The sequence below is a fragment of the Melozone crissalis genome, unplaced genomic scaffold (genome assembly GCF_028551555.1).
Source record: "Melozone crissalis strain CALT ecotype California unplaced genomic scaffold, PUWL_Pcris_2 ptg000036l_1, whole genome shotgun sequence".
Classification (NCBI taxonomy): Eukaryota; Metazoa; Chordata; class Aves; order Passeriformes; family Passerellidae; genus Melozone; species Melozone crissalis.
In genome coordinates this window covers 8481689-8506663 of record NW_026535814.1, presented here as the reverse complement: position 1 = coordinate 8506663, position 24975 = coordinate 8481689, and the positions used below count along the sequence as shown (strand labels likewise).

At 42.6% G+C, this 24975-nt stretch overlaps 3 protein-coding genes across 4 annotated transcripts; all 3 read left to right on the top strand.

Annotated features, from left to right (window-relative positions):
• Positions 1 to 892: 892 nt before the first annotated feature.
• On the top strand, positions 893 to 2059 carry LOC128941690 (post-GPI attachment to proteins factor 4-like). Its single transcript, XM_054283579.1, is given in 4 exon segments — positions 893 to 1322; positions 1325 to 1915; positions 1918 to 1959; positions 1962 to 2059. Coding segments are annotated over 4 exon segments (1161 nt in total).
• A 7912-nt stretch (positions 2060 to 9971) lies between these two features.
• On the top strand, positions 9972 to 11320 carry LOC128941628 (39S ribosomal protein L50, mitochondrial-like). 2 transcript variants are annotated; one of them, XM_054283492.1, is made up of 2 exons: positions 9972 to 10060; positions 10810 to 11320. In XM_054283492.1, exons 1-2 carry the CDS (start codon positions 9972 to 9974, stop codon positions 11204 to 11206), a joined length of 486 nt encoding a protein of 161 aa, XP_054139467.1. In that variant the 3' UTR covers positions 11207 to 11320. The 2 variants fall into 2 exon arrangements, with proteins under 2 accessions (XP_054139467.1, XP_054139468.1); XM_054283493.1 differs by having other exon boundaries at positions 10000 to 10060; positions 10780 to 11320.
• A 3152-nt stretch (positions 11321 to 14472) lies between these two features.
• On the top strand, positions 14473 to 24745 carry RIOK2 (RIO kinase 2). The gene is made up of 10 exons (XM_054283545.1): positions 14473 to 14637; positions 15131 to 15269; positions 15834 to 15950; positions 16776 to 16951; positions 18511 to 18599; positions 19731 to 19922; positions 20308 to 20400; positions 21355 to 21891; positions 22797 to 22893; positions 24441 to 24745. Exons 1-10 carry the CDS (start codon positions 14572 to 14574, stop codon positions 24600 to 24602), a joined length of 1668 nt encoding a protein of 555 aa, XP_054139520.1. The 5' UTR covers positions 14473 to 14571; the 3' UTR covers positions 24603 to 24745.
• The last annotated feature ends 230 nt before the right edge of the window (positions 24746 to 24975 follow it).

Sequence of the window (24975 nt, the reverse complement as noted above, 5' to 3'; positions counted from 1 at the left end):
GGTGAAGGTTTGCTTAAAGTGAGTGTGTGTGTATGTGCATACAAAAATATTATATATTTATAGAAATGTTTCAGTTTAAAATTCAAGGCATATACTTTTAAATTGCATTATTTTAAATAAGAAGTAGGAGTCAATGGCTTAATTACATGTTCATGTTGCTGTGCCCAAGTATTTCACAGAGTCTAGTAAGGAGGAGACATCTGAGAGAAACAGGCACACACATTATCCTTAGCATACCCATGCTTCAGACTTTGGGGAGGAGAGTGAAAAAAAACACATTTGGAAGTGTGTGAACAGCAACAGAGAAGCATGTATGTCTTCAAAGAGGTAAAAGTTTGTCTCTCCTATATGTGCTAGACTAAGATACAAGAATTCTGGCTTTGTTTTGTGGCTGTGATCTAAACATTATTATGTCACTGTCACCAGAGAGGGGTACCTAACCTTTAACAGAAAGGGATTTCCACACACCCTGCATCCACCTTGCCAGTTGTTACATGTTTGAAGCACAGTAATAAACACACTAAGTCCTTTTGAGCTTGGTTAGATCAGAGTTCCAATGTGCTAAAAAAGCCTTAGGGGTCCTTTGCTGGAAATTAATTTTGGCTCATCTGTCCTTAATGTCCCAGAATTATTCTGTGATGCCTCCACCATACGGGATTCCACAGGGGCCTTGTATTTTAGTTTACCCGGAGACTAGTCCCCTGCTTTCTATTTCTCTGTCAGTTCCTATTTCACTAACCATGCTTTTTTCTTCCTTTCTAGCCTTGGACAACCTGTGCAGGTTTGGCAGCAATGGCCCCAGTGGTATCCTGCAGTCCAAGGAGAAGGATGCATTGGAGGTAAAGGGTTGAGGGCATGAGCAGTGCAGGAGTGCTCTCTTTCTGCAGTAGTTATGCTCCACCGAGCCTGGCAGCTCTGTGGGAAGTGGTGCCATTGGTCCAGCCCTTTCATTCATCTCCTCACCCTGACTGTGGTGACTTTTGGTGTGCTGGCACCTTTGATCTGCCACTGGCTCCTGCAGTCTTACTTGCACCTGTGGTGCTGGCACCTGAACCCCATGAGCCAGGAGTTCCTGGAACAGAACCAGCTGGAGGGCCAGGATGCTCTCCATTACTTTGAGAAGATGCAGATGCCAAACGCCTCCAAGGCCTCCGGCAGTGACACCTTTCAGCCCTTGCTGCTGACCACCATTATCACTGTGCAGAGGCAGAATGATTTCCACTACATCTTGCAAGTGGCCTCCCACTTCCACTGCCTCCTCCAGAAATGTGGGGCGTGTTGCCAGAGCCACCGCATGCTCCTCAGTAATGTGGAGGCGGACCCCAGCTGCTGAGCAGCCTCTTTCCTACGGTCAGTCATGACAGAACGGGAGAGAATCCTGACCCCGGCCTGAACCAGTTTGAGAAGGAGAAGCAGGACTACATTTTCTGCCTAGAGCAGTCACTGTTGATGTACAGCCCAGAGTACATCCTCCTCATGGAAGATGATGCCGTGCCAGAGGAGGAGATATTTTCTGTCTTGCAGCACCTCTTCTCGGCCCAGTTCCCCAAGCCCTACCTCAGAGACGCTCTCTACTTCAAGCTGTACTGTCCTGAGAGGCTCCAGCACTACATCAACCCCGAGCCCATGAGGATCCTGGAGTGGCTGGGGCTGGGCATGTTCCTGGGGCCGGTGCTGAGCTGCATGTACATCCAGGCTGTGGGGCGGGCGGGCCCCGGCTGGTGCCTGATGGCATTCTTCACCCTGTACACCATGGCCCTGTCGGAGCTGGTGGGGCAGCACTACGGGCTGGAGCTGCGCTGCCTGCACCCCGCACTCTACAACGAGGCACCGGCCAGCGAGTGCTGCACGCCCACCATGGTCTTCCCCGCTGCCTCCGCCCGCCGGGCCTTGGGATACCTGTGGGGGCTGCGCTGCCGCAGGGCTTTGCCAAGGACATCACCCTCTACTCGCTGCTGCGGGGCAGGGTGAGAACGCTTTCATGGTGGAGCCCAACCTGGTGCAGCACGTGAGGATGTACTCCAGCCTCCGACTGAACAGCGACCCGAAACTGCTGTGAGCTGCTCCTGCCTTGCTGCACAACAACACCCAGCGCACTCGCCATGGGGCAGAGGGACAGTGTGCAAACTCGGAGTCTGTGCTGCTTGTCTTCACATGGACAAAAATAACTCTCTCTAAAAGTACAAGTTTTCTTAAAAAATCAGCTTTTTTTCATGGAGACCCTATTTAATATGATCTTGGAATTAATGCATCACCATGCAGCACCTGAGAGGGAAGTGGAGGATTCCAGCTTACTCTCCTTAGCCATTCCAAAAGAAAAGCTCTCTCACCAACATGCACAGCTTTCCTGCCTACTCTTCCTGGACAGTGGTTACAAAAATCCTCACCTTAGGGCAGCAGCAATGTTGGACAAAGTGAATGTTTCAAATTTAAGCTAATGATGAGGGGAAGGCCTTATTTCCCCGTCCTTACTAAGGTCTTATCTCTGACCTGTCTCCGTTCCAAAGCTTTGGTTTTGAGCAGACCCATCAAAAGCAGAAGTGGTTGCTAGAACTTTCCCACAAATTCTGCTTAGATACTTCAAAGTTTTGAAGTCTCTTTAGTTACTGTCTCCCTATCTGTGCCTCCACCATTCCCACTTCTTTTCCTTCAACCAGAGGCTCTTAAAAACAAAACCTCTGCTGCTTCATTAAAGGTCACCTCTGAGAGTAGGGATAGGAAAACAGAATCACAGCCACTGATGTGCTCCACACAGATGGGCTCCAAAGGCACATTTTCATTGATACACGACACACATTGTACACAATGTTTGCTGTGTTAGTCGGGATCATCACTCATTGTTCTGGATCCATTAAAAGAGGTCTTGTCAGCCATTGAGTGAACTTATACATTCAACATGAATTTACCTTGAGTTTCCATCAGCACAGAGGCAAAGGAAAGATTCAATCAGGTGCTGTTGTGCAGGATCCTTGTTCATTCTGAAGCTGTAATTCACAGCTCAGCTGGAGTGGTTCATTCACTACTCCTGGCAGAAAGCAAAATGGTGGGAAACAAAGACAGCTGTTCACAAGAGCAAGCAACAATAGCACAGCACATCAAGGGGCCACTCTGACAGTGACCAGTCTCCTGGTTGTTAGGCATCTGGGAGAGGTACTTTGCACCAGGGCTGTGGGCACAGTTAAATAGAAAACCTTGCAACAGACAGGAGACCTCATACTGAATAAAAACAGGCAAAAATTGGGTATATCTGATGAATAGCCTACTTTGGCTTTAGTTAGCTTTGAATCAAATTCATTTTGAGGTGGCATCTGGTTGAACTATTTTAAAAACCATATTCCTTGCTTTGGAATGAACTAAGAAAATATTTTTGTTGAATTTAATCAGTGGGGTTGTTTGGTTTTTTCTTTTGGTAACGGATGGGCTCTGCTTTGAATTTTCTTGTCCCAGCTCTCTCCCAGGTGACTTATGCCTTAAGCTCTTAACAAGTCTGATTGTAGGTGAGAAATACCTAAAGCTCTTGAGAGATGAAACCAAAGAAAATGGCAACCCTCCCTCTATCAGCACGGTGGGCACCAGTTACACAGCACAAAGGCACAGTGCAGGTTAGCTGAGAAACAGCATCACAGCAGTGCTTTGCTCTCCACTAATCAGCTGGATACCTTCAGAATATCTTTGGAAATTAGAGGGAGTAAAAACTGCTTGTGGGTTCCATGCCATTCCAAAGGCCTGGCCTTTAGGCCTTCTGGCAAAAGACACCAGGAAAATGGCACAGGCAAAACCACATTTTGTTCCCAGCCACTGGAAGCCCTGGAGATGCCAGGGTAGTCACACAGTGGCAGGTGGGCAAATCTGTCCTCTGGCTTCACTGCCAGTGAAGAGATTTGTGGGGTTTGGGTGTCAGGATTTGAGTGTCACTGTGTATTATTCCACCAAGTGCCTGCTGATACAACTGGTTTCTGGATCTTCAGCTATGAATGTTTCAGTGCTTGCTCTTCTCTCTTTAATGTCCTTGTACTGTAAAAATCCAGGACAGTGCTCTGTTCTTTCCATTCATATTCATTCTTACAAAGAAAATCTCACAGCAAGAAATGGGACAGACAATGAAAAAAGGAAGAGGGGAAAGCAAGCAAGCAAGCGAGCAAGCAAGCAAGCAAGAAGCTGTATCCAGATAATAAATGTTATCTTGTGAGGAAATGATTTATCCATTTGTCTCAAAGTTATTTTCCTGTTTGTTCAGTAGTACTTAATTTGACATTTCAAAAGTCCAGGAGAGGTCAATAATTTCACTGAGCCTCGTAGCTGAAAATTAAGAACATAAATTTGAGACATCCCTTCTAAACCAGAGGACAATTTTCATGGCATAAGAGGTGACAGAATTTGACTGCAAGACCAAACAATGTGCAGAGGGCCCAGGGCTTGAACTTTCCGGTGTGAGAGTTTCAGATAAACCAGGTGAGAACAAACTCCTTTGTGCAAGAAGCAGGTTAAGAAATTCTTTATGTCCTTCTGGGACAATTTCCTGAAGTACACAACTCACCTTCACAACAGAGGTGCTGCTTTGCTGAGCCTCAGGAAGCTGTTCTGAGTTACTCAGGTACTTGCACAGTGCCCACCCTGCCAATGGATCATCCCAGGAAAGGGCTCCTGTGGCTGCCTTCCAATCTCCCAGAAGCAGATTGAGTCTTCTTTCTCTTTTCTGTGCTGCATGTTTTGCTAGAAATTAGAAGTCAGAGAAGTGCATGTCACCCTCAGAACAGAGAATGGGAGGCTACGGTGAATTCTTAATTCCTGTTGGATTTTGTTCTGCAGTTCAGGCTAAAAATGCAGTATTCAAACACCCAAAAGCCTTTTCCCTCTCTTTTCTGTGAGGGGAGCAGAGCTGAGCTGCCCCATCTCAGACTACAGAAGCTCAAAGCATGGTATTAACTCCCTGAAATATGGCCTTAAGAGCTTCATTTCTTTCATTTTAAAACAAGCTTAGTGACTATTTTTGAAGCAAACAGTGTGGATTTGCTTGGGTATTGGTTCATTCCCAATAGTTCGGAGACTTCTTCAATGCAACAGCTGCTGCTTGCACAAGAGGAGTCTTTCTTGATGGGCCATCAGCAGGACCCAAGGCTTTACTGTCCAAGATAGTTCAGGGGGAGTTATTAACTTAAACAAAAACTACATTTGTTTCCAAAGCATGTCCAACATAAGCATGACACAGGCAGAACACAGGGCATAAACTGACAGGTCTGTACTAGATCAGAAGCCCAAGAAGATTTTCTAACTCCAGTAGGCATCAATGTCGTAGTGAGAAGGCACTGAATTTGAAGAGAGAAAAGCCTTCCTTCCTGTGGTGAGGAGCTGTGAATCACCAGATTGGGTATTTCAGCAGCAATTTGTCTGGATGCAGGCCAATTTTTTTTAAAATGAAGTTATTTACAAGAAAACTTTCTACAAAATAAACAACCTGTCTATAAAAACTCTATTAATAGTCTCTTCTTTCTATGTCCCACTGTTTGTTTTCCTGATTGGCAGATCCATCTTTCCTTGCCATATTTGACAAAAAAGGATACTCCCGTGTTCATGCAATGGCACAGATTTTATAATTTTGATCCAACCCCACTCAAAGCAGGTCTTACTAGACCAGATTTCTCAGGCCCTTCTCCAATCAAAATTGAGGCATTTTAACAGGGACCTGAGGTAAAATCAAGCTCTGAGTGCTGGATTTGACCTTGGCTTACTTTTGTATACAGAGGGTACATATTTCACAAAATAAGAAAAGGTAATTTTCTGTGAGAGACAATTGTAGTTACAAAGGCATTGGCAGTTTCTCTCCCTAAGTCAGAGTTTCATTTTGTGTATTTTCATAACAGCTTTACAGACATTGTATCTGAATTCGGCAGATGGCAGGGCCTAACATATGGCTCTGAATAATCTTCAGTAAAACACAAACCTGCCAAAAATGCATGGAGAATTAGGTACTCCATGGTCTGTGCTTGTTCACTGCATGCCTCCATTCTGGAGTAACTTCATTTCCACTGATGACCTGTCCTGACAGCTTTGAGAGAATCCACCCCATCAGCCAGATTATCCATGTACCTACAGGCTAAGGGTCAACAACATCAGTGTCCCCTCCCATGACTTTGTTCTTCATGGCAAACTAGAAATGCCATGTTGGCAGAACCAACATGGAAGCTAGGAACAAGAGTGATTTTTAAATGTTGATGAAGAGTTACATTTAATTGTTCTGTTTCTAAGCCTCTGGGCAGCTGTGCCTATCTTCTCTTTGAATTTCTGCCTTGGTGTCCAGTGTTACTGGACAGAAACCACATCTACAAATGGTCCTTTCAGCAAGTTTGTCCAGTTCAGACATCTGCTGTGGTTTGTATTTTGCAAATTTAATGCAAATATTAACATGCAGCACCTAATTGTGCTTTTTTGGAGAGATCATGTACTGCTCAGATAAAGAGGTAATAAGTAATTAAATGTTTCCCTTTATAGAAGCCAAGTGTTTACCTTTTTGCTTTTTTTAAAACAAAATGTTGGGTTAGTTGTCTGGTTGAATGTAATAAGTGCACTGCATTCCCCTCATGATGCAAGTTTATTCCTTTGATTGTTTAAGGACACACAAAACCACTGTAAGATATTTTTTAGAGGCACAAGTACCCCCAAAGTATGATTATGTGTCATGGAAGTAGGTACTCTTTTCCAGTGTAATTTTAATATCACTGTTATTTCTGCACAGTATGGTCAGTGTGATGGGTCTGCATACTAACAGTGACATCATCTACCATGACTCTTCATTCCATTTTCTGACTTGAAAAGACTCCCATTCCTAAATTAAGTGAAAAAGATCATATCCATTCACATTTTTACCTCTGTGTTCTCAAATATTCTGTGAGGACCTGTAATCCTGTGCTTGGAGTGCTGGATTGAAGGGTTGGAAGGCCTGGAAAGGCACACACCAGCTATTATGCATCTGGAAATACATTTATGTACTTCTGAAGGGTTAATGCAAGGTGGGCTGCAGGGGATTATTTAAAGTGTCTAAATGTCTGACACTGTTTTTTTTCAAGAAGACTCCCACAGATTTTCTCTAATAGCCCATGAGGTCATATTGCAGATGACATCAAGAATAAAACACTTCCAAGAACTTCCTTCCTACATCAGCTTCTAGCCAAAGCAGGAAAAAAAGGACTCTGACTTTGAGGAAGAAGACCACCATTACGGCACCTTCTTGGTCTCAAGAGGGTCTTAGATAAGATTTAATTTAAAATATTTTTAATCTATATTATATGCTTCTCTTGTGGTGGAGAAACTTTAATACACCATGGGGTTTGTCTCTCTGCTAGGATGGGAGAAATGGAATGTAAAGCCAACACTGTAAAGCAGGGAAGGCTTTATGCCCATGTCATGTGCCACAGCTTCCTTCAGCAAAAAAAAAACACGGATCAGGAGTGCAGGGAATCAGGAGCCCACGCTTACCAAGGAAACCATTGACCGTGGCAACTACGTCCAGATATGGACAACACTGGACAATCCAGATCACAAGAGCTTTTTGTTTATTTTCAGCACATCAGTCTCAGGACATTGTTAGACAATGGAGAAAGGATGTTAACAGCTCGCTGATCCACAGGGAATGCCAAGGAGGTGGAGCATTACAGCATAGCATAAAACCATCTCAGCCTAGATTTCAGCCAATCATACATAGAACAACACATATTGACAAGCATTCTATCCAATCTTATAAAACACACATAATGGTAGTTAAAACAAAGACTGGTTCATAAGAGACAAAGAACAGAGCTCTACTCATGCTAACCTTCTAAAGATATACATTAAATAACCTTGTTGCCATCCATAAACCAATTCTACAGAGCCCTATTGTTAGTCAGGTATGCTCTACTGCTTAGGAAACTTTTCTGCTGTATTTGCAATGCTAACAAAACTTCAGTCTGAGGCCTGTTCTTTTTTAACTATTTCCTAAAAACCCTCTAATTTTATGAATTCCAGCACAGGAGGGGCAGCATGGAGGAAAACAGAGGAGCAGAAGCACAACGCCTTTGACTGGACTGCACTGTCAGGTCCTTCAGAGGTTTCTCTGCTGACTGGCAGCCTGGCAGGCTCCTCAGGTTTCCTACAAGCACTGACCTGGGCATGCAGCTGCACAAGAGAGGCTCAAGGAGAAAGACAGTGTTGTGGAGAGAGAAATCAGGGTCTCACCTGTCCTTGTCAAGGCCAAAGGGTCACTGCAGCAGCCAAACAAATGGAGAAATGACGACATTCTGCAGGCAAACACTGGGTCTCTCTGGTAAAAACATGCCAATGTCCAAGGTTGCAGAGGGTGATGTGGCTGAGGGTATGACACTTGCCCAGCAGTCCTTGTGCTATACTTCCCTCCAGGAGTACTGGCCTGCAGGATGGGGAGGAAGAAATTAAAGCAAATAATCAAACCTATCGACCTAGAGTTGGTGAATGATTGTAGTGTGGATTCATATAAACTGCAGTGCTGATACACCATTTATACAGCATCAGTATTTTTCACTAAAAAATTCTGCTAAGCAACTGATGCCTATATAACTTAGATCAAAGTTACAAGGTGCTTATTTAGCTTGAGTTGTAAGATACCCATATAACCTGATGTATCTATATGACCTGCTATCAATATAACCTAAATCATGATTTTTTAGATATCTATGTCACCTGAAACCTATATAACATGAATCACAGCCTTTTATACCTATATAACCTGAGTCATAACTTTTATATCTATATAACCGGATATAAATAACTTTTTATACCATGTAATGGCTAGTATATGGTTAACTAGTTGCTTAATACTGAATGGACAAAAAAAAAGGAGAAAACCTCACCTCATGGATAGTTTCAGAGACAGATAAGTATAGTACTAATGAAAAATTGGCAAGTGCAAAGTCAATTAGCCACAAAACAAAGAATTTAGGCCAGTTAAGACCAGACAGACCAAGGAACAGCATAACTATGCATGCTCCAAAGACAAAGCTGAAATGACCCCAGAACTGGGGAGGTGCAAGCACAGTGGAAAACAACTTTTTAGAACCCTGAGATCACGCTGTGTCAATTAGTTCTGGCATGTATGCGATGATGTTTTAGTGACACAGTAACACTAAGCAATAGTTACTGTATAAATATACCACAGCACTTGACACAGGTGGGTGAGTTAGGAGGAGAAATCCCCCTCACCTCCAGTACTGCAATAAACAAATACCTGCTCTATAGACACAGGTCTATATGCTTTTATTTCCACCCTCTCTTTCAGGCATCACAACAGAGAAGTTTGCATGTCATTGCAACATGGGTAGGTATGTGGAATTTTGGGGAAATTGTCTTGCAGCTGTGCACCTCAATGTGGGCCTTTGGTCTGACAACCATGATTTTCACATGCACATTTTGTTACAGGACATCAGAACTTGCTCCTTCATTTAGCCTGATACTGTAGCATCACGTTTTGCTTTTCCATATACCATCTGGAAAGTATGTTTCCATGCTAGATTTTCCAGTGAGGAAAAGCAGTGTAACACGTAGGAAGTCACCGAAATGGCACCAGCTCTTGATAGAGCTCAAGAAGCATTTGGACGATACCATCAGGCACATGGTGTGACTTTTGGGAATGGTGCTGCGCCAGCCAGGAGTGGGACTCAATGGTCCTGATGGGTCCCTTACAATTCAGCATATTCAGTGGTTCTGCAAATTTTCAACACCCGGGCATCACTTACAGCTTGTTGTCAGCTTGATTGAATCTCCCTGCTTGTTGATTAGGCCTGAAAGCGCACAAAGACCAAACAGCAAAGAACGCCTTTTCCTAAAGAAATTTCCACGCATTCCGTTTCCCAGCGAGGGGGCTGGCTTGAGGGGATGGACTACATTTCCCATGAGGCTGTGCGGGGCGCGGTAGAAATGCGTCACTCGCGGTGGTCGCGGAAGGCGCCCGGCGCGCCTCCAGCATGGCGGCGGTGCGGGCGCTGCGGGTGGCGGCGCGGCAGAGGCCGGGGCTCGGCCCCGCGGGGCTCAGGGCTCTGTGGGGCGGCCGCAGGTACCCGCAGGGTACAGGGTGGCTTCCGGGGGTGGCTTCGGGCCTTGTCCGCATGCTGGGCCTGCACTGGGCCGTGGGTCTCAGGTCATTTAGCCCGGCACCGCCTGAGCAAAGCCCTCAGGGTTTGTCTATGGCTTTGGAATGTCCTTAGGGAAGGAGACTCCACAGGTTCTCTGGGCAAGCAGAGCCCACCGAGGTGCACTGCTGGTGGGGGTGCAGTGCTGCAGGGCTGGAGCCTTTAGAGTTGTTACTGCTTTTATTAGGAGTGGGAAGTGAGGGATTTCGCGGGAATGAAAAACAGTTCCTTTGTAACATTTTGCGTGAAACCGCGCATGGGTTGTTGACTATATTGGGGCATATGAGAAAGCAAAATTTTTTACTTAGAAATTAGTACTGATTTTTTTTTACATATGGATAGTGATTTTCTTCTGTAGTTGTGGTTATTTTCTGATATGCTTTTTATTCACAGCAAATTAGAAAACGGAGCTGTAACAGAAAATAAGTAACTAATCTTGTTAAAATGCTGTTTTCGCTCAGAGCCATGATAGAAGGTGGGTGGGTGATTGCTCTGCAGAGGTGGCCTGTGTGCGGAGCAGCCGGGGAAGGCCTGTGCACTTCTGGCCAATAGACCTGATGAGTCCATGGGATGTGTAGAATGTCTGGATTGAGTGGTTTAAAACACCACGAATACAAAAATGCTCTGATTCTGTCTTGAGTAGCCAGAGGCTGAGAATGTCTTCTGGTGTCAGCAGGAAGGAGGAAAGAGAAGTGGAAGCAGACGGAGCAGTTCCTGAGAAGGAGAGGGGCGAGCCCAGCCTGATGCACCCCCCGCCCCGCCGCCGGAGCTACGTTCCGCCCGAAAACCTGCAGAGCTGCCTCGAGTCCCACGTCAGGGAGGTCTTCGGGCCCTCTGTTCCCGAGGACTGGCAGCAGGCTCCCCTGCAGGAGAAGAGGCTGAAGCACCGCCTGCTGGCCCGGCTGGCCACAGAGCTGGGACATGCCGTCCCCAACTCGCAGCTGCACCGCATGCGCTGCGCTGGGGACGTACTGGGCTTCTACCGCACCCCCGTGAGGGACAGCACCCAGATCGATGAACTCACAGCTGCAGAGCTGCCCCCGAACCTGAAAATTATCTGGCAGCAGTGAGTCCCCCCATGCAGCATCCCTGTGCCTGGCTGGTGCTGCAAGGCAGCAGCAGAGCCTTCTGACTGGGGTGAGATCTGTGAATTTCAGTAATAAAGGTTCACTGAGCTGTGCTCAGGTTTGACTGTTCCTGCTCTGTTCTTTTTTCCCTGCAGACCAGTTCTTGTGAGGGGCAGCGGGGGCACTGCCCCTGCCCTTGCCCTGCTGCTGGGCACTGACAGGAACCAGTGAGGATCAACAAGGGGGCGATTTCCACAGTTTCTACTCTGCACCTCTGTTTTGGCTTTGGTTTTGGTTCTGGCTGAGGTGGAGTTAATTTTGTTCCCAGGGGCTGTTATGGGGCTGTATTTTTGACCTGTGCTGAACTCAGGGCTGATAATACAGAGATGTTTTTGCTATTGCTGAGCAGGGCTTGCACAAAGCCAAGGCCTTTCCTGTTATTCTTCCTGACACACAGTTGAGGGGATTGGGGGTACATGGAAGGGGACACAGCCAGGACAGGTGACCCAAACTGACCCAAGGGATATTCCAGACCATATGGCATCAGGCTCAGTGTATAAAAAAATGGGGGAAGAAGGAAGTAGAGGACATGTGGAGTGATGGCATTTGTCCTTTCAAGTCACTGAGATGTGCAGTGGGACCCTGTTCTGCTGGAGGTGCTGAACACCAGCCTGGCCATGGGAAGCAGGGTATTAATTCCTTATTTTGCTTTGCTTGTGTGTGCAGCCTTTGCTTCCCGTATTAAACTGTCCTTACCCCAACGCACGACTTTCAAAGCTTTTACCTTTCTTTTACCATGGCATGTGCTTCCCACTGCTCACACTGTGGCTCACGGATATCTTCTGCTTTCCTTCTGTTTTGCTGCTGTGAAAGCCAACGCCTGTGTGGCCACTCTGGGGATGTGCTTGGCAAGCACTGGAGCACAGATGCCAAGCTCTGGAATGTTTTTTTCCAGGACTGATGAATGGCACTGTAGCTGTCTGCCTGCCTGGATTTCTTTATACTGTTCCTGGTTGGCCCAGATCTGGATGTCAAAGCAATTGAAGGAGTTGCCAGCAGGACTGATGAGGATTAGTCTGTGCTAGCCTTCAGGATGCTGTGATCCTTCCATTTCCCTTTCTCAAAAGGAAAAAACAAACAAAATATGAAAATTCAATTGACCTGTTTCATATCTTACCATATGTCAACAAGAGCTCTCATGGACTGAAACACTCAACAAAGTCAAAATTTATGATTTCTTTCCAAAATATGAAGTTTGGTGGGTTTTATAACACACAATTCAGTTGAGTTTTACTTCTGCTTTTCCTTATATTTACTTTCATTGAAAGCATCAGAACACTGCATAATTGCAGTACGGTGTTGCCTAAGTAATCCATTAATTTGTGGAACATGCCGCCAGACTTTACAGCTTTACATCCCTGAGTTGTGGATCAGGGATACATTTTCCTTAAGCACCCAGACAATTTCTACATAAAGGAAAAAGTAACCATTTAATTCTTGTCTCTGGAGATCAGCTGTCTGCTTTTAGCTGTTTGCTTTTTTGGTGTTTGGGGTTTTTTTACAGAAATTCCTGTCCATGAAAGAGCAGTTTATATTTTAATCTTTCCAAAAGTACAATCACAGAAAGCATAACAAATCTTCATGAAATTCTGAAGCAGAAAACGGTAAGTATTTCGCATACCATTTTCTATTTCTGGAGTGCTGTCAGAAAGTCTGACTCTAATGATTGGGTCTCCTCTTCCTGCAGATTTCACACCCTTAGAGAAAGACAGATCCCTTGAGAATAATTTATATCTACACAATTGTGGATTCTTTGGGGCTCTTTTTGCTTCTGTTGGCAAATGGAACAGTGAAATATGAGGCACACAGAATTTACTAACTGGTTCTTTAGGCAGTCAGATTATTAAGGAAAATATAGACAAAGGTCATAAATTCATAATGGAAAGCTGGACAAGGACACCAAGCCCCAAGTCTTTATTTCTGTGTCTCCTGAAGCTGGAAGTTTCTTTCTTCCCCTGCTAACCAGGTGGCAAAATCCGCTCCAGAATCAGTGACAGGATCTTTTCAGTTCATGGTCTAGAATCAGAGCAAGGCAGAAAAGCCCAGGATTCTTAAAAAAAAAAAAAAAACCAAAAAAACCCACAAAAAAACCAAAACAGTAAAGAGTAGAAAAAAATGGTCTTCAATTGCTGATAGGTGTTTCTGGAAAAGGGTAATGCTTGTTTTGTGTCAGCTGGGTGAGGAATTGGGCCAAAATCAAAGTACTTTGGAGGATGCAGCTCAGCCTGTTTCCTGTTGTGCATCCATGAAGTAGATTCATCTGAGAGTACTGACCATGGCATTAGCACTAGATAAAAACAAAGACAGACAGATAAAATTAACTTTGCCTTTAATCTGTAGCAATTAGAGTCTCTAAAATTTACAGACCACAATAAAGGATGGAAATTTATTAAGCAAACATATAGCCTACAAGGGATGTAAGAGTCAGAGATCACAGACAGTAAATATGGGTCTTTGTTCACAGTAGGTGCACCTGATGGGGCTGTCTTCTGCTCTTTGGAATGCTTTTGCCTTTTTTTTTTTTTTTTCTTTTTTCAAGATAACACAGCTGAACACAGATGGCTGGCTGAGAGAAATGAAAATGATCTTGCCTTCTTATTTTCATATCGACAACAGTTGGGGAAAGGAGGAAAAAACATGGGAGAGCAAGAAATGTGCCAGATGAGGTTCTAGTATGTTAACGTGAAGGAAACTGCAACAAGTGTTGACATTTTGGCATTCAGAACTTGCTTTCACAGGGGTCTATGTGACGGAACGCGAACCTTCTTCACTTTCTTCTGGTGAAATACTCGGTATGAAGTGTAAATGAAGACCAAAGAGCTTTTCGCTACATTAGCTTGCCAAAACGTCTGGATTTGTGTTTAAATAGGTTGGCAACACCGGGTTATCTCCCGGAGAAGACAGCTCTTTCCCAGGCACACCCACCGCGCCGCTCCCGCGCGTTCCACACAGTCCCGCAGCGTCACGTGACAAGCGGGAAGCGCTCCACGGGAACAGGTCCTGGCAGCTGCACGGGTGTCCCAAAACACTCCCCCTCGGCAGGGAGGCACGGAAGGGGGTCCCGCCGAGCTCGGAGCTGAGTTTCTCTGCGTTTCGGGTCGGGTTCCCGGCTCGGTGGCGGGCGGAGCGCGGCGGGACCCGGTGGAGCGCGGCAGCTCGCGCAGCTGCCAGGACCTGGCCAGGCGCTGCTGCGCATGCGTGGCCCGTGATCGTGCTCCTCATCCGCCACATCTTTCTCCTCATCCTTTTCCTGATCTTTTTCCTTATTTTCCTCTTTTCCCCGTCCCTGCACCTCTGCCGGTGCGGCCATGGGGAAGCTGAACGTGGTGATGCTGCGGTACCTGTCCCGGGAGCACTTCAGGGTGCTGACCGCGGTGAGCGGGCCGGGGCGGGCCTGTGGTGCCTCCGCTGGGGCTCCGTGCTGGCCTCTTGTGGGGAGGGCCCGGTTCGGGCCGGTGTCTCCTTCGGCCCCCCGGCTGGGGGAATCGGGAGACACAGGGAGTTCTTGGGGATGCTTGGGAAGTCCCCCGGGGATGCCCGGCTGATCGCAGACCCATCACGGTGAGACAGCGTCCCAGCGTCTCTGTTCTCGCTGCTTCCCGTGACTGGGACTGAAATCTAATTAGCCGCTCGTGTCGTGACTGGCACTGAAGAACTACTTCCCCGGGTGGGTTGTACCTAGGCTGCCAAGGAGCAGTGAAGCAAGTGGAAAGGTTTGTTAAGGCTTAAAGCGTAGAAAGTTAAGTCTTAAACTCTGTAGTCTTTAAAAATTGCCTATTTGAAAAGAGATTTTACTCTTGAGCTGGATCTGTACTTCATTGTACTTCAATACAGTGCTGAAAAATATGTTTTTAATTACTCTTTTAGGTGGAAATGGGCATGAAGAACCATGAAATAGTTCCTGCTAGCTTAATTGCTTCCATTGCCAGCCTTAAACACGGTGGCTGTAATAAAATTTTGAGAGAGCTGGCAAAGCACAAACTTCTGGCTTACGAACGAACTAAAAGTAAGTTTGAATTTTTGTTGGACTCCCTTTCTTTTCTTGTCCTCAGTCCCTCACAGTGGCACCTGCCCAACAGGTTGGGATGTAGGAGTGCCTAGCATGTTTGCTTTGCCTTCTCTTGGACTCAGCCTGGAAATGTGTGTTTGTGCAGCACCAGATGCTGTGTCTGCTTGTATCTTTAGAAGTAAGACAGAAAAAAGATGAACAGTTAACTTTCTTTTTTGCTCAGAATAAGGTAAAAAGAATCATCACTTGAAGCAGTATTTGTTATCTGACAGGGTGGTGCAGGTCTTTCCCTATTCCCTTCAGCCTTTTAGTTGGATCTGGCCCTACAAACACAGTGGGGATATCTGTGTTCTCCCTTTTGTCCCAGTTCTTCTGAGGATTGAGGGATTGCTCCAATCCAATTTAAACGTTTTCACCATTCAGTCAAATGGGGCTGGTAAGAGCCAAGGGGTGAAATAGTACTTGGGTGCTGTGTACTGCAAGAAACAAGACTAAACTGACATTTATTTTAAATGGTATGTGTGCATAATAAGGAGTGAAATGTGTTTTCTTTTTACCCAGCTGTCCAGGGTTATCGGTTAACTAATGCAGGATATGATTACCTGGCTCTGAAAACTCTCTCTTCCCGACAAGTCATCAGTTCTGTGGGGAACCAGATGGGTGTTGGCAAAGAATCAGGTAAAGTAAAATAACATTTAAAAAAAATTTTTAAAGCAAACACATCTGTAATACTGCAAATATTTTGCTAGAAGCTAGGGGAGTTTTCCTCTGGGTAGGCAGATCAGTTAATCTGTCAAACACCGAGATGTATTTGAACAGAGCATGTTCAAGTACTCTGTGAGGCTTCTGGCTGCATTTGAGTGTTTTTTTACAACAGTGTAATTGCATTTTGCCCAATTTGTTTGTTTCTTAGTTCATTATTTAAAAAGGTACTTGGAAGGTGGGTGCTGCTTGTGTTGTGCTTTGTGAAGAGTTTCAAACCATTTAACAAAAAGATAATTTCAGCTTTTTCATCCCACTTAAAGATAAGGTAGTAAAGTAAAATAGGCTCAAAACTATTGGAATGCTATCTTGGTTCCTGCTAAGTTCATGTAGTTTGACACAGAATGTGACTTTTGTAGTTGGAGAAGGTGATTATATGGGACAAATACTAGAAATTAAGTTTAGGGTATTTGTTGACACAAAATTAAGCATCTGGTCCCTTGGGTTGTCTGTCTGTTGCTCAGGAAAGAAAACCTCTTCCAGGATGTAGTTAAAAGCACCAGACCACTGAAAGATACTTCAGATCCCATCAGCATTTCTTCTACTGGAGTACCATGAACTCTTTAACAGTAATTTCTTAATGTTCAAACTTTTGATACACACTGTATAATTAGCTGCCTTTGCTAAAATTTGTGGGTCAGAAAGGGTGAGGAGTGAGGTAACAATCTTTCACTGCCCTTTTTCATCTGGCTTCTTAGATATGATTAATTTCTTAGATCTGTGCCGTGACATATTTTCTAGATATTTATATTGTTGCCAACGAAGAGGAGCAACAGTTTGCACTGAAATTGCACCGGCTGGGGAGAACCTCCTTTCGCAACCTGAAAAACAAACGTGACTACCACAAGCACAGGCACAAAATGTCCTGGCTGTACCTGTCCCGGATAGCAGCAATGAAGGAGTTTGCCTACATGAAGGTAGATGGTCATTGACACAGAGCCAGCAATGGTGGGACAGGCTGGAAGATGCTTCTCAGGCTGTCTTTTGATCACTTTGTGTTCACAGTACTGGCAGGATTTATGCTTCATTTTTATCTCTCCCCTCATGGACTTAAAGTATACATTTCAGAAAGTTTCAGTGCAACATGCTTTGTACACTTCCCAATGCCAAAATTAAGCTTTGCCATTGAAATCACATGGAACAGATTCAGGTATCATGAGAGAATTTCAAATTAATGATGTTACTTATGGATAGATAATCTATATATCACCAGTTCTGCAGTTTTTCCTGCAAAATTTATTGCATAAACTGGGAAGCAGTTGTCGTTTCTTAAAATTAACCTGTTTTTTATTTTACCAAGCTTTCACTTGTTGCTGTGCTGTTGAGGGAGACCTTCCAGATCAAAACTAGTGTTTTGATCTAAAAAGGCACACTTAGTTCTGTGCTGTGAGAAAAGATTTCATTATATTGCTAATCCTGAATTCTGTGGTTTTTTTACCTGCTTCAAAAAGCCACAGATATTGTATAGTGATGAAAGATGATAGCTGAAAACTAATTACTAGTAAAAACCCAGTTTTTGTTTCTCCCTTTTGTGTTATTCAAGAGTAGTATTTACATGAAATTATTTTCTTGTTCCTGTAAATAAAGAACCATGATTAATTGTCTCAGTGGCCTTCACAGAGAGAGAAAGAGCTAACACCATCATTTAGATCTTCTGTCCAGGTGGTCCAGCTGGTCCAACTGGTAAAACCTTATGTGGTCAGAACTTGTAGGAATGTTATTGTGGGGGTCAGGTTCCCTGAGCAGAGAACTGGAGGAGGTTTAATTGAGTGCTGAAGAGAAGAAATACTTAAGTAACAAATACTGTGTTTATGTTGCTTTAACTTAGGACTCTCTAGAAAAGTTCACTGGTAACAACAGAATGAGTAAAAATAGAATAAACTCATAAAAAAGTTTAGTAGATCCAATGAATTACTAAATTTGTGCTGGAAAATGCAAACAGGAGAACTTCAAATTATTATGACTTATTTTTGGTTAATCTTAGTGTGGTATAAAGCCGATTATTACTGTTTAGGAAGGAACTTGTGTTCACATACACAAACAAACACATACTTGTGTTTACAGCAACTGAGTATAGATTGGCTAATCAGGCAGGAGTGTATTGGCAGCAGCTTAGTGTGGAATTCTTTTCTAACGCCAAGCACCCCGTTTCCTATTTCTATTACTGATTCCACAGGCTAATGTACCAGGTGAGGTACCAGGTGTCATTTCTCCAGTTTGTTGTGATTTTCTTCTAGATGCATGATAATTAAACTGTAGGCAGTGCATTCATTGTCTAAACTTCTGAATTTTATTGTCTTTGCAGTGGGAGGTCCAGTGGCTGTGAGGCTGTTTTCCTTCCTAGGCATGTGATTTGGGCAATATATGCTGCTATCACAGTGATATGTGCAGCTTACCTTAGGTGTTGGTTTGTCAATATGTGTAATGTTTCCTTAACAATTTAATTTTAATTTTTCATTGTGTTGTCTCTTTCCAGGCTTTGCACGACAGAGAATTTCCTGTTCCGAAGCCCATAGACTACAACAGGCATGCAGTTGTTATGGCACTTGTTGATGGATATCCTTTGTAAGTAGTGAAAGCTTGAATCATCTGTGTTACAGAGACCCTGGCAACCTTAGGAAAAGTAACAGGGTTAGGGTTTTTTCTTGTTTTCTACAGAGAAATTGCACATTCTATATGTTACTTTGTATATAGAGTATTAATATCCCTTATGTTCTGAGCTCCACTTTGTGATCCTTCCTCTGTTAATACAGGTGAGTTTGTAACTCAGTTCTGCACTGCTTATAACAGACTGCCATGTCTAATCTGGTTTTGCACCTTTGAGAAAGATTATTTTGCTTGAGCTTTTCAACCTCTAGAAACATTAAATATTATTGAGGTTTTTAGGTGAAGTGTTGGTTTGGATTTGAATGCAAAAGCATTCAAAACCGAAACCTGTCTCTTTCATACAATAACCCAGGTGTAATCCAGAGATTTAAAGTTTCTAGTTACAGAATAAACAGGTCCATTGTCTTGTATAGGATTCAAGATCTTAAGTTTAATCAAAAGGGAATTAATTCCAAAGTAAAATAGTAGAAGAATAATGTGGAAAAGACTTCCCACCCTCATTTGTTAAATAATTCTACATCCATTGTGTAAACAGAACACTTCAAGTTCCTTATGGCAGTCTGCAGTGGAAGTTTAATTTTTCTTCTTTTCCTAACATAATCTAGAAAATCTGATTTTGTGTAAGAATCAGATTCTTACACGCCATTTGAATTTCAGCGTAAAAAGATTTAGCTCCTACTGACACGATTAGATTACCTAAAACAGGAGAAACATATATGTTTGCTGGTCCATTATTTACATAATGCATTATGACAGCAGTGCTCAGTGGGAGACAGTGAGTGAGTTCAGGTGAGGTTTAGCCTGGGTTTAAGGAGGTATTTTCTCCTCTTGAGGACAGAGAGGCATTGGCACAAGTTGCTTGGGAAGGTTTCACTGTCTCTCTCCATTCCCAGAAGTTTTCTATCCCAACTAGACAGAGACCTGAGCAGTCTGGTCTCTCTCTTTCAGGAGAATGCTGGACCAGAGACCTGAGGGCCCTTTTAATTTGAATTACTCAGGCATTCTGTCAAATGTATTTCATATACTTTATCTGTATTTTTAAATGAAGTCTTTCAAGGTTGAAATTATTAATTTTACTTATCTTTTCAGGTGCCAGGTGCGCCAAATCGAAGATCCAGCTGCAGTCTACAGTGAATTAATGGACCTGATTGTAAAACTTGCTAATCATGGTCTGATCCATGGGGATTTCAATGAGTTTAATCTCATCTTGGATAATAACGACCATGCCACTTTGATTGATTTCCCTCAGATGATGTCAACATCGCATGCAAATGCTGAATGGTAGGTTTAGATCCAAAGATGTTTTCCAGGTGAATTGAAAAATGCTGATGAAAGCAAACAGTCAACCATGACTTGTTTCCATTAGTCTTCTCCTGAAGAGAAGACTTTTTCTGCGAGTGTTGTGATGCAGCACAAGTAATGTTCCAAACAAAGAATGAGTAGAAATGTCTCTGCAGAATAAATGTGTGATTAATTGCTTCTCAGAGATAATATTGTTTGGTTTAGTGACACTCAGAAATGAATTGTGTCCAGTTTCCCTTTCTAGCCTTTTTGGCTTGAGATCACTCATGGAAATAATTTTCAAATAAAACCATGTTGGATAAATGCTTCTTGTTGCAGTAGACTTCACTGATTTTTTGTTTGTACAATTCTGTACTTTTTACAGGTATTTTAACAGAGATGTTAACTGTATTAAGGAGTTCTTCAAGAAACGCTTCAACTATGAGAGTGAGCTCTTCCCAACCTTCAAAGACATCAGGTAGAAATGACCAGATGAATTTGAGTTCTACTTATGGCACTAGTGTTGGTATTCTGAGAAAAGTGAATTCCTGTGAGAGATGCCTGTGGGAGAAACTAAAAAAAATAGGCCCGACTATATAATTTTAAGTTACATTTTTCTCATTTCTATTGTGTTTTCCTCAAAGTTACTGTAAGTGGTTTTCAAGTGTGCTTTAAAATCCTCTGCTGCCTTGTCTTCCTGCAACCAAGGAAGAGAGGTCAACCTGAAATCTTGATCCAAATGATTAATGTCCAGGAAATTTTAACAGTGATGCAGAATCAGACTGTTTGATTTTAATTAACAGTTAAATAATCTAATATATTGAAGATTAACTTGGGTTTCTGTTTCAAAATTATTTTAAACGCTTGTAAAATAGAGTTGCTACCTCCTTAGGGATTATTACATTTAAACTTCCTAGAGTCTTTTGCTCCTTCTGAAAAATAAAATTACTTTTCACTTATTTTAAGACTGAAACTTACACTGAAACTGTGTAGAGACCGAAACTGTTACAATGAAAACTGTTTTATTTCATTCTGAGCACTTTTCGTAAGGATTTCTACACTTAAATCAGCCTTTGTATGTGAGACCCTTTAGTATTCTGTTTGCTTAAGCATGATTTGAACTTAAACCAAAATGTTATTCCTGCTAAAGTAGAACAATTTCCTGAAAAAAAACCACAAACAACTATAAATGCAGGTTATGGAGATGCAATCATCTTCTGGAGGAGTTTTCTTCTCTTGGATTACATTCTAAGTTAATATTTCACCTAAAGCTCAGCACCATCATGTATTTTGTGTGATTCAACAGTGTATCTTTTTTGTTAATAGTGGGTAATTTTAGTCTAGCTTAGTTAGCATTTTAAGCCCAAAATGTAGTATATGGGTAACTTGGCTTATTAAATTTAGCTTAAAAGAAAACGTTCTTTTTCCACAGGAGAGAATGTTCTCTTGATAAAGAGATTGCTGCCAGTGGCTATGCAAAGGAGATGCAGGAAGATGGGGAACTGCTTTACCCCATGGGTTCTGATGAGGATGACAATACGGAGATGTTAGAACTTCCAGAGGATGCTGAGAAAGAGCTCAACTTCTTCAGCAGAAATGAACAGAACAGTGAAGACTTCACATGTGAAGTGGGTGATTTCTCTGAAAGCAGAGCCTCTGACAGTGCTGCAAGCAGCAGTGAGGAGGAGGCTGATACAGCTAAAAGCAGGGAAAATATGCAAAGACTAAATATGGCAGAGTTGAGTTCAGCCTTGGAAGAAAATGAAGGGCCAGCTGTTCCTTGGAAGTCCAGTGAAGATGCAGAGAGTTCTGCAATTACTTCTTTTAAGGGCAAAAGACTAACTGAAAATGCTGCTGAACTGGAAGATCAGGCAGGTCAAGGAGGGTGCCATGAGGCTAAGGAGAATGAAGAGGAATGCCCTGAGCTGGTCGACTCATCAGCTTTAAATGAGGAATTCAGTCATTACAGGTAAAGATTCACTTTCTAGAAGATTTACTGTCTAGAAGTCTCACCCTTTCCTTGGCCCCCCAAAGTAGCTCAAGAAGGACTGCTCTTCAGCTGCCCTTGTTTAAACTGAAGACTAAAAATTAAATTTATTTTGAAAATATACCAGTAAATACCCTTCCTATTGGTGGTGTGGTTGTCCACCTCTGTTGTATTTATCTAATGAGAAAACAGGTTTTGAATTTCAAAGACCAACCTATTTTCTGTGGTGGATTTTTTCCCCTTTTCCTTCATTTCAGCTAATATTGATAATGAAGGAGTTTGTGATGTTAAAATACTGCTTCTAAATAACTTCCCTGACAAAGTTTATCATTCAAATACTTTGTGTCAAAGGCAAATGTTCTGCTACTCACTCAGCTGAAGTTATCAAGAACAAGCTGTTTGGAGTGTTTGATTCAAATATATTGTACTGTATGTTGTTCCAGCTTTTAATTCCTTTCCTGACATACTTAGAAATTCCTGCTTGCCTTCACACTAACGCCTTGTGTGTGAAATTGTATTTCTTGAGTTTGCCAGCCTACCATGTATGTGGATGCAGAGATCATACTCCTCCTCATTTGTTTTTGCTTTTCAGTTAAATACCGTCAAAACATTATGCAGGATCTGAAGTGTTTTAGTGCCCTGGGGTTTCTCTTCTGGTGCTTGATACTTACATGGCTGTTATGCAACAAATTCTTCTTTCACAAAGTGCCTGTCTTGAACAACCAGTGTTAATGTTTAAACTGGTTGTTTAAACATGTAATGTTTAAAACTTGCATGTTTTGTAGCAAGTTTTCAAGTTGTAGCCCTGAAAGTGAAGACTCAAACAGGGTGCTCATAAGGTGTGCTTATCTTGCTCATGGGATAATACATTGATTTTTGTGTTTCAGTAATGAGGAGTGTATTGTTCCCATTGCTGGGCACAGGACAAGGACTAAGAGCATCACATCAATCAGAAGTGTTGGGAGCTGTTCAACTATTCCTCCGGTAAATATTACTTTGTTATGTTGTCATCTAGTTTACCCTCAGACCACCTTAAATTGCGCATAACTGTTAGCCCCTGTTTCTGAAATTCTTCTCTGGCATGAATCATCTTTAAAAACAGTTACCATCTACCTCTCCAGTGTCTATCTCCATTCCCACAGAAAAATAGGACTGATACCGCTGTAACTGCTTACAGGGAGTGCTTTCCAGCACTCTTCTTCATATTTTGATTTTTGGTCTCTCACTGAAGCTCCATATCAACACTTAACAACTCTCATTTACCCAATAACTAATTTATATTAGTAAATGTTAATGTACTAACAGCATCAGTTCATCGATTTTTGTTGCTAGCGACAATTAATATTATTTATTTTGAATGTGGATCCTTGAGTCTAGATTTAATTTTGGCTTTCTCACCTCTCTTTTTAGAGATTTCTTCAGATTCTTTTCTGAAAGATTTCTGTGAACTTGCCATCAACAGAGATCTCTTTGGCAATTTGAATTTGACCTTCTAAATTACATAAATCGGGGCATTTTCAGCAGAATTTAATGTGCTTTTCTTCAACTCCAGAGCAGGCAGTAGGTGATACGTCTACTTGGTATTAGGAATTTTGGAACACATGTAGGATGTGATGGTGGAAAGACTGATGAGTCTTTACACCAAGTGCTGCAGTTCTGCAATAGAATTTGGTGAAATTACATTAGATTACATGTCATAATGGTGTCTGCCTTGCAGAATTTATTCTAGCAGGTTTCCAGCAAGATTTGACTCCACCATGATTGAATAGATGAAAATAATTTGATGTCTCTTTTTCATCCAAGAGAAAATACGCAAGTGTGCATTTGGCATCAGTGTGGCAACTTGAGCTTTGTTTTTGTTGTGGGCAGATATTGCCATCAGAATGGAGAGCAGAACTCAGAATGAGCCACAGTGCAAGTAACAGATGAGATTTCATGGAACTACTCCAGCTTGTTGGAATGGGAAAACCTGGAGGAGGAGCTATAAATCGCTCATTTCCCTTCTCCCTTAGCCACACTTGTGTTACAGAGTTGTTGTTTTCCCTTAGAATCAGTCATATTTTTGTAATCTAAACTCCAGAATAACCAGGGTGCTAAAGAAACAAGCACAAACCAAACAATTACTGCTGGGCATGGAATGATCTGCAGTATAATCAGCTTTTACATTTTTGTGTGAGGCCTGTGTTCTGCGCTGAGAGATGTGGGTCCTTTAGCATCTCAGTGGGAACACACTTGAAGATTAACTTCAAGATTATAAATATATTTAAAATTCTGTTTTTTATAATAAAGACTATCAGAGCACACACACAGCACTCCGTGCAGACCTTGTCCATAGCAGAGGATCTCCTTTTTCAGTCAGTTGAACTGTTTTATGATTTTCTTACAAGGAAAGAACTCTGTTCATTTCTACAGTCAAGGTGAAAATCATGAATCATGAATGTTCATGCTGGTCCTGAAAAAAATCTGACGTCATGTCATACTGCTAAATGATTTAAAGAAGTTTTGATGACAAATTGCATGTTTCTTTGTAGGAGCTGGTGAAACAGAAGATAAAGCGTCAGCTGACCAAGCAGCAGAAATCTGCTCTGAAACAACGGCTGCAAAAAGGGGAGGCAAATATTTACACCAAGCAACGTCGAGAAAATATGCACAACATTAAGTCAAGCTTGGATGCAGCCAATTTCTGGGGATAATTTATTAAAGCTCCTGTGGAACATGAGGAATGTATACAGCCAATTTACCAATAATTCTTTTATGTAAAGGAGCAATCTCTGCTATGCAAACCAGATGTTTTTCTGGGAGTTAATAAATCTCATTTTCATTCCTGTGACTTTGACTGGGAGATTGTGTTTTGTGTTTCTGGTCAAAACTGTTGATTCTAATTTGCATTATATCAGTAGTATTGATTAAGATTATGACAGGAATTTCCAGTAGTGTTTTGTCATAACTGAGTTGTGGTGTCTTTGTTGTGCAGAGGCACAAAAAGCCTTTTTCTTCAACTGTAGATGCACAATTATTTCCATAAATGTAAAATGGAAATAGTTTTTGCTGAGTTAGTGACAGGTG